Consider the following 13671-nt stretch of genomic DNA (forward strand, 5'->3'; position numbering starts at 1 on the left):
AAAATTACATAAAGCCAGTAAACCAAGATAACTGTGCAAAGCTCACTGAATCACTCTTCCCATCCTCACAAATGTAACACTTAGCCACGGAAAAGAATATAGCCAGTTGTCTTCTGAAAACAAGTGAGGTGAGGTTTCAATGTGATTTTTCGCTTTAATCTCAAATTTCTCATTCTTACGCATGGCAGCCTTTATTAAATGGTTGTGCCCCATCTGTGAGTTTTGTTTGATTAGATTTAAAGTCTATGAAGAAAGATTAGCAAATTTGCTGAGGATGATTTTGCATTATCAACTTTGTTATACAATTTCACACGGAGTGGTATGGAAAAGACTAGCATTAAACCATAAAGCAAAGTATGCTGGAGGTTTACCCAAGAGGAAGAATCTATAAATCATCACCAGCAATAAAATTATTTACCATAGATAGCTTCACTACTTTGATTCCTCAGTATCCTGTAAGGTGGCCAGTTCTTTCAAATAGCTGCAGATTTATAATTTTCTTAGAAAAACATAAGAAAATTTTCCTCTGAGTAAGAAAAACAAATTTTCTGTGAAGTAGAATTAAACTGAGGTGTAGTTGTATTTGCTCATCAGAGTTAAGAAAACATTGAGTCAAGGAGAAATCATTCAATGTGAAGAAACTGATATAAAATACAAGGACAAATGTTACTTTTGAAGTACTATATGAGTTTAAACAACGCATAAATTCTACTATTAAGCACTGTTCTACGTGCTTCTGATATGTGAGTGAACAAAACAGACTAATTCCCTTGCCCTTGTGGAATTTACTTTGCAGTGCTGGAAGACAGGAAAATTTAAAAACTATATGTGAATAATGTGTTACTTTGTAGAAGGAGGTAAGTGCTAGGGAAAAATGTGAGGCAAGGAAAGGACAATAGTGTGTGACAGTGGGTTTAGAAAATTAGATAGTGTAGTCAAGATCTTCTGATTCAATATAGATTTTCACATAATTTGAATAAAATTCTTAGATTCAAGGTTGCCAGAAGTCATAAGACTTTTGTTCCATAAAATTATACTAGTTTTGGTAAAACAAGGCAGTTGATAACCATGCTGGTAAGGGATATGTTTACATCTCTTAAATTGTCTTAGTAGTGCTGCTTTGAAATTTGTCCAGAGTTAACAAGCACACAGACTTTAAAGATGTCCTGTGACTCAATTTCACAATAATATATCATTTGCTTCTCTTAAGGATACAGAAATTAGTGTAAGGGTAAATATTCACTCAATGATCTTTTTTAATAGGCCCTTGGTCAATATTATATTTCAATATCACATTTTTATTGATAAATGTTGATTATAACCTGAGGAACATTGAGTTTTCCTCAATTTATTAAAGTTTAGCGATTCTATACAAAAACTTTATGAACAGATTTGTATTATTCAGGTTTTATCCACTCTTGATGACCCCCTGCTTTTCTCTCATTTATAAACCCAGAATTCCCAAATTTCAAGAAGTTGCCTGATATTGCTAAAATGCAAGTTACAAGTGCTGGAGAGGATATGTGGAGAAAAGGGAACCTCCCACACTGTTGGTGGTGACATAAGTTGGTTCAAGCACTAAGGAAAATAGTACAGAAGTTCCTCAGAAAGCTAAAAATAGAATTGTCATGTGATCTAGCAATCCCACTTCTGGGCATATATCCAGACAAAACTATAATTTGAAAAGATATATGCACCCTAATGTTTATAGCAGCACTACTCACAATAGCCAAAACATAGAAACAACCTGTGTCCATCAACAGATTAAAGGATAAAGAAGATGTGGTACATATACATGATGGAATACTACTCAGCCATTAAAAATGAAATAATGCCATTTGCAGCAACAGAAAAGCAACCAGAGATTATCATAAGTTAGTCAGAAAGAGAAAGACAAACACCATATTATATCACTTATATGTGGAATCTAAAATATGAAATAAATGAACCTATCTCTGAAATAGAAACCGATCAGGGACATAGAAAATTGATTGGTGGTTGCCAGGGTAGGGAGGGGGAGGAGAAGCATGAATTGGGAGTTTTGGAAAAGCACATATAAACTGGTATATATAGAAGGGTAAACAACAAAGTTCTTCTGTATAGCACAGGAAATTATATTTTTTCATTAGAAGTTTATGTTTTAAAATTTTTAAATCATGTGAATTTTGTATCTTTTTACATGTTTGCCAACAATACTAAAATACAGTTGTATATTGTATATCATCAACTAAATAGATGCCCCCAGATAAATGCAATTGGTTCTCTATGGTATTACTGCCACTCCCTTCCCCTCTCTCAGGAATGTGTAATCCATTGTGAGACATTCATTCCTTTGCTGCTGTTATCCCAGAGGCTCCTTAGGTTTGCTTAGTATTATAGGCAGCTTTCTATTTTAAACATAAAATTCCTATGTAACAAGATAAACATGATGAAGATAAAAGCTCATCCTTCAATCAGAATAGGTTTTGAATAGTTCTGGAAATAAATTATTGTCTATTTTTTTCCTTGCTATTTAATCACATAGGATATAAGAAGACACATTCTGGAGTGATTTAGAGACTAGTAGCTCAGACAGTAAAGCCTGCAATGCCGGAGACCCGAGTTCGATCTCTGGGTCAGGAAGATCCCATGGAGAAGGAAATGGCAACCCACTCCAGTGTCCTTGCCTGGAAAATCCCATGGACAGAAGAGTCTGGTGGGCTGTACAGTCCATGGGGTCATAAAGAGTTGGACTCAACTGAGTGACTAACACACACAGAGAGACTATAAATTTGGAACCATTTGAGGGGAGAGTTGAAAACTCAGGAGAGAAAAGCTTTTGTAAAGTTATGTTCAAAATGCAATAATATATAGATATGTCATTACTGACTCAACGGACATGAGTTTGAGTAAACTCCGAGAGCTGGTGATGGACAGGAAGCCTGGTGTGCTGCAGTCCATGGGGTTGCAAAGAGTTGGACATGACTGAGTGACTGAACTTAACTGATGTTTTCCTGATGGTATACACTTCTTGGTTTACAAAACACATTCTACCTCGGGGCCAGAACTATATCTGACTCTCGTATCAAAATAGAGGGGTTGCTACTATCTTAGAAAGTTGACAGCCATTAATACCTTTGAAGCCCTGATTGATTACTCTCTTCCTTTACATAAGAGGGTGGTCTGTAAAAGATTAACCCACAAGAAGAGAGCCACAGGTTTTAATGTCTATAAGAACTTGGTCTATCAGTTGATAACACTCCCATATTTCTATTGCAGGAGCAGGAGAATCCGGAAAAAGTACCATTGTGAAACAAATGAAGTAGGTGCCCACTATTTTAAGCATTTACTGTTTGATGTCTGTCCATGTGGACTTCTCTTGTGGCTCAGCTGGTAAAGAATCTGCCTGCAATGCGGGAGACCATGTATTTGACTATGACTTAAGTACTTTTGGAAAAACTAATTGATAGTCTCTAAACCACAGATAGTGGCAGAGCTGTCATATTTCCTGTGCAAATATTCCTCCAATCCTTTATCTGTAAGCATAACAGATAAGTAATATTATAATTTCCATTTTTCTTTCAAATTTTGCCTCTCAACAAGAGGACTACTAAAAGCAATTATGTTTTAAATATATTAATATATGTATGATTCAGGGTCTTAATATCGTGAGCATAAGCCATAAACATTTCAAAATATGTCAGCGATCCATTTGAATTTAGGAGGTAACAATATTTTTAACTTAATTGGCATTTCGCATGCATGGGAGTGAAATCCATATTTAAAGTTATTATCATCATGGATTTCAATTTATTTTTGTATTTTTCCTCTATTTTTTTCTCTTTACAATAACATTAATAGATCTGAATTCTGAATAAGGATATTATGAACACAAAAATGCTATAATTTAAGAATGCAATATCTAAATGAGTAAATGAAATACTAAGGGGAGATGAATATGTGGAATCTCATGACTATGTCACTGCTGGAGAATTTTAAAGGACCATCATTGCTATAGGAGAAGAAGATAACCATTTTTTTAAACTTATTTTTCACTATGCTTGAGGATCTTTTTCATTGGAATGTATCCTGGTGACGGAATGATCCCAACTAATGATGAAATTGTCTATTTGTAATCTGATGTTGTTTGGTCACTATATCCAACTCTTGTGACCCCCATGGACTGTAGTCTACCAGGCTCCTCTGTCCATGGGATTTTCTAGGCAAGAATACTGGAGTGGGTTGCCATGCCCTTCTCCAGAGGATCTTCCCAACCCAGGGATCAAACCTGGGTTCCCCACACTGGCAAGTGGATTCTTTACCTCTGAGCCACCAGGAAAGCCTACACTTTGAGCTAATGAAGCATATAATATCTGCCTATATAGTCTATGGATAGGTCTAAATCAGAACAAAAAACATTAAATTTATCTTCCCATATGTCCTTTAGTCCCCTGCAATGAGTTATAGCAACAGCAGCCTCTACAGAAATAAATCTATGTGTAGTTACAGTGACCCCTCACTCTCTCAATCAAGGTATGCAACATCTACACAAGCTATGTTTCCAAACGTCACTTAACCCTACTGTCACTGTTTCAGTTCAGAACCTCAGCATTGCTAACCTGGATTAAAGTGGTATCATGCTATATCGTTTCTACTTCTCCTTTTCTTTCCACTGTGTTAGCCACACTGCCACCAGCTATCTCTGCAGAAACTATTTTATCTCTTTCATGAATTGATCTCTTCACCTATATTAACAAAATCAAACTCCTAGAACTCTTAAACACTTCAGAATCCAACTCTTACCTATCTCTTCATCCTATAATCCCATAATCCTCCTTTCTGCCTCAGAAATGCTGAATTTACACGGTGCTATGGACTAGCATACCATGGGTGGCAATATAGCTTAGTGGCTAAGATAGCAGGCTCTGAAATCAGGCTGTGTGTGTTGACCAGCTGTACTATCCATTAATGTAATAAGTCAGGGACAGCATCTTTATGTATTTATGCCTTTGTAAGCATCTATTTGGTCACACTAATCCTTCTGCTCAAAGTTTTCTTTTTCCTTTTGACTCTCTGGAAATAACCATTTATCCCTGAAAAATTAACTGATCATCACTGCTTATGATCCTCCTTGATCCCTTACCACCTCTCCCAGTTGGGTTGATCACTCTTTCTAGTTCATTCCACCTGCCAGTATTTTTTGCTTTACATTATCATACTGTACAAAAATAGGATTTCATGCCCTACCTTCCTGCAATCTCATACTCTCCAATAGCACATTCTGTGATGACAGGAATAGTATTACATCTGTGCTCTCTATATGTGGCTAAGGTGATCGAGGAGCTAACTTTTAAATTTTATTTAACTTTAATTAACATGTCGTGTGGCTACTGTATGGGACAATGGAGCACTGGTCTATGTTTTTAGGGGGGAAGGACTTTTCTACTTCATTCATTCTCTTCAGTGTTTGAAATACATTGCCGAAAATGCCTAGGAAATGCTTATTAATTTGAGCAAATCTAGGAATGAACTTGCAGATGGAGAGTTCTATCTCACAGTAATTGCAGCCCCTAGAAAAGCAGTGCTGCTCAAGTCCCACTACAGCTGGATTTTGTTAACTTTGCTGTTAATTTGCTTGGTGACAGGTATTTCTCATTCAATGAAAAAAGAACAGAGATAGGAACTTGTTCCAGGAAGAAAACCTAAATGCCCCCAGGTTTAGTTATAATTGCCATTTAAATTTAAAAATTAAAGTAATATTCTAATTTTAATTTTTGACAAAGAACTGGGATTTCTTTCCTGAACTTATTCTTAATGTATCCATAAAAACATTTTAGTTTTTTCTCTATAGTCTTTAATTGACTGTCTTATTCACCTAAGTTAATTGTTTAATACAGTAGGACAAATGTGGCCATGTTTGAAGTATTGAATATAAATATAGCCAGTATTGGCAATCAAATATTAAAAACAATAAATAATAGATATAGGTACTGCCTTTACTCTTTTCACTAAGAGTATTTGAATTTGAAGGTTTTAATGTCTTTGGAGGCATTTGTGTTCTTTTAACTCCCTATACTAAAGCCTCTGTGTGTATGGATGCAACACAAATCCTAGTAATCACTCATCTAAATAATGCCTAATGAACAGGCAGTTCATTTTAAAAGCAATTAAAAAAAACAAAAGAATATATTATGCAATAGAAATGTAATAAAGTGATTAGCATACACAAAGACCCTTTTAATAGGTGTGTACTCCAAAACTAGTAATAAAATTGAGTTCTGATTGAATAAGTGGAAGGTAAAGAAGAGTTCAGCCAAGTTAAATGTCTAGGCATCTCAACTTTGAGAACTCAGTGGCACGTACACACATGGAACAGTGACAAGGGATTTAACAGACGGTAATTACCACCATTTAAAAGGACTCCTTTGTTACTGTTATAAATAGAAAGCAGGCACTCCTATTTTTCCTGTGTGTCTTAAGTGATAGGAAAAGAAGGGGATGCTATAGTAAATTACTTCATTTCCTCTAGACATCATGTTATAAACACTAAAAAATATTTCAGAACTCTGTGTATATCTTTGTCCCAGGAATCTGGACAATCCTTCTCTCAGAAAGAAATAATCTTGCTCAGTAAAAAGCTCAGATTTACCCATTTTAAATTGTAGTTTATCTAGAGCAAATGGGTAAGTCCTCTTTGTATTTATCTTAGGAGCTCAGAAAGAAAATACATTAAATCCCAATGAAAATAAAAACTCAAAGCCATAAAATTGTTCCCATTTATCATATACATGGGTAACATTCTTCTGTTTTTAACAAAAATATATAATTTTATGCAAGCAAATTATTATTGATGTGTTTAATATTAGAAAAAATCAACTATTCAACTGACAACAGCTTTTCATGTTTAAATTATAGGATCATCCATAAGAACGGTTACAGTGAGCAAGAATGCATGGAGTTCAAAGCAGTAATTTACAGTAATACATTGCAATCCATCCTAGCTATTGTGAAAGCCATGGCAACCCTGAAGATTGATTATGTAAATCCTAGAAGTGCAGTAAGTATGCAAATAATGACAGCTGTAGTGGAGTTTAAAGCATAAAACAGTGGGACGTAATAGATCTGTAGCATTAATCTACACCAAAAAATAAGAATATAAAACATGAATTTGAAAGTATTCTGTTTAGTGTAAGATTTCCTATTTTCCTTTAAATGAAAGTTTCCTTTTGACTGCATGCTCTCATCTTACAATAACTGTTTTCCTAGGACTCAATCAGCCACCAGAGAAACCCAGTATCAAATAATACACTATATCAAATATACTTACATTTGCTAAATACAAGTCTAGTCCATAAAGTCAAGCTGTAATATCTCTATATTAATTATGAGCCATTTCATGGAGATTTTATTTTTAATAACAATATTACAACTATCAATAATGTTCAATGATAATTACAAAAACTATGTGGCACAAGGAAATTATTATTTTTTTAATTCAAAATTGTATGAGAAAATGTTTGCATAATAAATATACTCAGTCATTATTTGTTTACAAGGTAGCAGATAGTTTCATTTGTCTTTTTTATACTTTATAATATATAAGATTTTATGTTAAAATGCATAAACATTTTTCCTACTTGAAAGCAATATATGTGCCAACATATAAAACTATTTTAGTTAGCAAATGAAACCTGTAGTATTATGCAAAGAACAGTAATCATATCCTGAAACAGATTGTGTACATTCTATAGGAAGAACTCACCCATTTCCCTTTACTCTCTCTGGGAGCAGCTGATTGCCTCTGGATGATGTCAACTAAACTGTTCCCAGTGTAATTTTTAGGTACCTTGTTATACTAACAAGTGGCTCAGCTAGTAAAGAATCCGCCTGCAATGTGGGAGACCTGGGTTCGATCCCTGGGTTGGGAAAATCCCCTGGAGAAGGGAAAGGCTACTCAGCCCAGTATTCTGGCCTGGAAAATTTGTGTAGTCCATGGGGTCGCAAAGAGTCGGATACAACTGAACGAATTTCACTTTCTTTACTAACAATGAATATAGAGAGGAATGATATAGTAGGTATAGAGAAGACAGTGATACCTGTGCTCTCCCCTCCTCTCGAGAAGTTTAAGGTTAAACCATGTAAATGACCCTTGGCAGTCATGAGGATGAAAAGAAAAATACCTCTTTCATGTCCCTAAATCCCCTTTGGTTCTGCCACTTTCCAGCAGAGAGCACAGAAATGCTCCCAGTGTCCTTGGGGCAAATTGTAAAGCAGAGTCAGGATTTCTGCCGGGTGTTCCTTCCATTTTTAGCTTCCCCACAACTTGGCTCCACTAAGTTAAAGATAATATTGCTCTAGGTTACAGTTTCTTTCGCATGTAAAGGGCGAACTTGAAGGAGTTCAATGCTAATATCCTTCTGATCTTTATTATTCTATGATTTAGTGTTCATTTACAGTTCAGTTACTACTCAGACCCTGGCTTTTTTAAGAACCTGGGATTTTAAACTGACCCTTAAGAGACAACTTGAAATAATCCCTTATTTTAAAATAATAATAATAAGGGCCAAAGAGGATTAGCAATTTGGCCTGCATTAAATAACTAGAGTTTAGGGCAAAACTCAATTCTCCTGGCTTCTGTTATAGTGCTTTTCCCTATGCAAGGAGTTTTGTAAAAATATTTTTAAGAATTAGGGCTATTTCTTTTATTTTCTTTCTTTTAAACAATAACAGTTCTTGGAACAGGTGTTCTTTCTACATTCCTCTGAGAATGATTTAGCAAGTTTGAATTTGCATGTGTAATATTCCATATATTTGTGTCACAACCTTGCCTACTGATACTTAGTTAAATACATTTTTTGCTTCATGAAGCCCCAATGTTTGCAAATCAGATAGCAATCATCACTAAAGACCTGGAATGTGTTGGTTAAAACTCTTAATGATCTGGCATGAAGGTGGAGTGAAAACAGACTCTGTACATTGCTGCCATTATGCTAACTACAAAATAAAAAGAAATGTCATTTATTCAAACTGTACATTAAATGGTGTAAACAGAGTAACTTAAGCAGCACTAAACACCTGACATAACTTCTTAGGAGTACCTATGTCCTCAAGTATCGAACATCACAGTTGTCAGGTACTACATAGCTCATACTTTTATTTCAATTAATGTAGATTATAGCAATTTCAATCACATTCTTCTTCAGTATTTGATTTTGAGATTAATATGCTCTCTACCTGACTCAGACTGTTTGTTTGACAGATTAACTGCTATGTTTGACAGATTAATTGCTAAGCACTTAAGTGTGGCTTTCTGGTGTCCTATGACTCTCAATTTAGCTTCCAACTTATACATACAGTATATATAATCTTACATAACCTTTTATACCTCACCACACAGGTTGCCATTCAAATAGAGAAAGATTTCTAACAAAATATACATGAGCTTTACTGGTCACTGGTTTTGCAAAGTTGGACAAGATACTTAAGTTTCAGATTTTTCATCCACAAAGTGTTAGCTTTCATCATTAAATTACAATGATTATTACAAGAGGAAGCAAGAATAATAAATCCATACAAACACTAGTTATGAAAGAATACAAGCTCCCAGTATTAGATATTACTACTTTCTAATAATCATAGTGAATATAGGCTCATTAACATTTATGTATTGAAGTATACATCCAATATCATTTGAAAAGTTGTTTTTCACTAAACTATTATTTATATGACAGACAACTAACTGGACACTAGGAATATACTAAAGAATCAGCCATAAATGAGATGGAAATAGTATTTGCCTTCCAGAGAAGAAAAAATGGTGTTGACCAAGTAGTTATAAAACATCAGCTATTTCAAAAGCTTTTAAAGGCAGTAAAGTTGAAGAAACAAAACAGGGAAATAACAAAGGCATTTACTTATTCTCTCTCAATATTACTATATTCTATTTTAGAAATCTAAAATAGTCACTAGACTGACTAAAAGAATGCTGAAAATTGCAACACACATTGTGGGTGTTGTGACCATCTTTGACAAAGCACCCTATGAAGTGAATCCTATAATTTGAAGGAAAGAGCACTGATTACTCAAGATGGCCTATGACAAAAGTTCTATAATCAAATAAGTTTGGGATACATATGTACTGTAACAACTTTTAGGAAATTCACAAACAATATTTGTAAGCTAAGCTTCTGAAAATCCTGTAATTAAAACTTGGCATTTTAAACCCAACATTTCTGCAAATTATTAGGCTATGATATCTTTTCCTTCCTTGATGTATTTTTTCCATAATCTTTCAAAATATGATTCTGGGTTCAGAATGAGTTACACAAGGTTCTAGGTTCATCTGAGGTTCCTAATATTGATGAAGAAAGTCTGGGAAACTTATTGAGGAAACATATTTCACTTTCTATGCAACATAGTTCTAGAGCTACCCAACGTAAAGGAAATGAGTTATTCTAGAACCACCATAATTCCCAAACTTTTCCAAATACATGATAGGGAAATAAAATTTATTTAGGGTGCCATTCAAACCTGCAGTGAACTAATATTTGGAAAATGATTAAACATCCCTTTAATTTATCTAGATCAGATCTGAGCTAATTAGTATATTCATTTTATTGATTCATTCATTCAACAATATTTCAGGGATATATACTATGTGTTAGGTTCTCTTGGCTTTAAGGATGTAGAAACAAACAAAAAAATAAAATTTCTGCCTATATATACTTATAATCTAACATAAAATATGTAAAGAATTGTGCACTATACAGGTGGTACTAAGTATACTATGAAGAAAAATCAAGACAGTTAAGGGGGAGAAAGTGTAAGAATGAAAGAAGGGATGTAAAGGAAGCCGTCCTTGAGGTGGTGGTATATTCGAAGAGATCTGAATGAAGTAGGTAGTGAGTCACAGGAAATGCATGGAGATCAGCCACTCTCAAGAGCTTTGAAGTGGGGGCTTGGTGAGTTCAAGGAATAGTAAGGAGCCCAGTGTGTCTTCAGGGGAGAGGGACAAAAACACAGGGTTGCAGTGGGGTAAGGGGAAGAAAGGAAATAAAATTAGAAAGGAGGACCTGGCTAAAAACAGAACCACAGTAAGGAATCTGGAATTTTGTATTGAGTTTGATGGGATTAAGATAATCGGTAGAAGTTAAATGTTCAATCCATTTGACTCTGATATAAAGATAATTTCTCATATAGCTGTTAATTTTGGTGTGATGTGTTTCAAAAATTCAAATTTCATTGGTGGGCCCAAACCCCTAAACATGATAATTAAAGAGACCAAATTTATATATATGTTAAGTTGCTTCAGTCGTGTCCGACTCTTTGCACCCCTGTGGACTATAGTCCCCCAGGCTCCTCTGTCCATGGGATTCTCCAGGCAAGAATACTGGAGTGGATTGCCATAGCCTCCTCCAGGGATCTTCACAGCTGAGGGAATGAGTGTCTGCTGCATTGGCAGGCAGGTTCTTTACCACTAGCACCACCTAGAAAGCTCCTTAATTATCATAACTGTAGAAAAACTTCAAGAATTGAATAGCAGTATGTCTAACAAGATATTATTTATAGCTTAAAAAAATATGTTGCAAGAAATTCTCAAACTCAAGCTGCACATTTGAATGACCTGGGAGATTTTTAAACCTACCTTTGCAGATTCTGATACCCAGAAATTCAGATTCATTTTATTTGAGTTGGGGTCCCGGTATCCATTTTTTTTTTAAGTGCCCCACGTGGTAACAATGTGTAGTCTGGGTTTGAAAATCACCACCATCAACTTTACCTCTGCATGCAGCTTTAGTCATGTCTGACTCTTTGCAACCCCGTAGACTGTAGCCTGCTAGGCTTCTCTGTCCATGGGATTCTTCAGGAAAGAATACTGGAGTGGGTTGCCATACCCTCCTTCAGGGGATGTTCACAACTCAGGGACTGAACCCTACTCTCATGTCTGCCTCATTGGCAGTCAGGTTCTTTACCAGTAACTCCACCTGGGAAGCCCCACACTAAAATAAAAAAGGTCTCCAAAGACAAAAACCAAACTGATTGGGTGTTTTGCCCATAGCTCACAGTAAATGATGACCAAGAGGACTTTCTGACATTTAAAAGTTTAGGAATATATCTACCTAAGGAAACAAAAGACTTGTACGTAGAAAACTATAAAACACTAGTGAAAGTAACCAAAGAGGACACTAATGGAGAAATATACAGTGTTCGTGGATTGGAAGAATAAATATTGTAAAAATGAGTATACTACCCAAAGTAATTTATACATTCAATGCAATCCCTATCAAGCTACCAACGATATTTTTCACGGAACTAGAACAAATAATCTCACAGTTTGTATGGAAATACAAAAAACCTCGAATAGCCAAAGCAATCTTGAGGAAGAAGAATGGAACTGGGGGAATTAACCTGCCGGACTTCAGGCTTTACTACAAAGCCACAGTCATCAAGACAGTATGGTACTGGCATAAAGACAGAAATATAGATCAGTGGAACAAAATAGAAAGCCCAGAGATAAATCCACGCACCTATGGACACCTTATTTTTGACAAAGGAGGCAAGAATATAAAATGGAGAAAAGACAGTCTCTTTAACAAGTGGTGCTGGGAAAACTGGTCAGCCACTTGTAAAAGAATGAAACTAGAACACTTCCTAACACTATACACCAAACTAAACTCAAAATGGATTAGAGAGCTAAATGTAAGACCAGATTCTATAAAACTCCTAGAGGAGAACGTAGGCAAAACACTCTCCGACATAAATCACAGCAGGATCCTCCAAGACCCACCTCCCAGAATATTGGAAATAAAAGCAAAAATAAACAAATGGGACCTAATTAAAATCAAAAGCTTCTGCATAGCAAAGGAAACTATAAGCAAGGTGAAAAGACAGCCTTCAGAATGGGAGAAAATAATAGCAAATGAAGCAACTGATAAAGGATTAATCTCCAAAATATACAAGCAGCTCCTGCAGCTCAATTCCAGAAAATAAATGATCCTATCAAAAAATGGGCCAAAGCTTTGTTGCATCATGTGGGATCTTTCCTTGTGGTGGACCAACTCAGTAGTTGCAGCACATGGCATCTGGGATCTTAGCTCCCTGACCAGGGATCGAACCCACGTCCTCTGCATTGCAAGGTGGATTCTTAACTACTGAACTGCCAGACGAGTCCTTGAAGTGCCACTTTTTGATCTACTGCTTTTCTACCTACACATGGAAGATAATCTTCTGGATTCTCGATTTTGTCCTACTGATCTGTTTGTTTATTCCTATGCCAATGCCCAAGGTTTTAAAATACTAAAGATTTCCGAAATATTTTATGTCTGGTGAGATGAGTTCTCCCTCTTTGCTTTTTCTTTTCAAAGTTGTTTTGGTGATCTTTGTATATTTATTCTTCCACATAAATTTTAGAGCCAGCCTGTCAAATATTAAAAAATCCTATCACTAAAAAAAAAAAAAAAAAATGGGCCAAAGAACTAAACACATTTCTCCAAAGAAGACATAAAGATGGCTAACAAACACATGAAAAAATGCTCAACATCCCTCATAATCAGAGAAATGCAAATCAAAACCACAATGAGATACCATTTCACACCAGTCAGAATGGCTGCTACATGCAACAAATGCTGGAGAAGGTGTGGAGAAAAGGGAACCCTCTTACACTGTTGGTGGGAATGCAAACTAGTACAGCCA

General features: G+C 35.5%; 1 protein-coding gene across 2 annotated transcripts in view; it reads left to right on the forward strand.

Moving 5' to 3' along the window:
- GNAT3 (G protein subunit alpha transducin 3) overlaps positions 1 to 13671 on the forward strand; it is a 60930-nt gene that overhangs the window by 18651 nt on the left and 28608 nt on the right. For both annotated transcript variants that reach the window (XM_055420676.2, XM_055420677.2), the window contains exons 2-3: positions 3259 to 3301; positions 6895 to 7036. In XM_055420676.2, the coding sequence (XP_055276651.1) occupies positions 3259 to 3301; positions 6895 to 7036 (185 nt within the window). The remainder of the gene's footprint in view (positions 1 to 3258; positions 3302 to 6894; positions 7037 to 13671) is intronic.

Source organism: Moschus berezovskii, chromosome 3, assembly GCF_049115385.1.
Source record: "Moschus berezovskii isolate FMDL1 chromosome 3, NW_MosBer_1.0, whole genome shotgun sequence".
In the NCBI taxonomy this organism is placed as follows: domain Eukaryota; kingdom Metazoa; phylum Chordata; class Mammalia; order Artiodactyla; family Moschidae; genus Moschus; species Moschus berezovskii.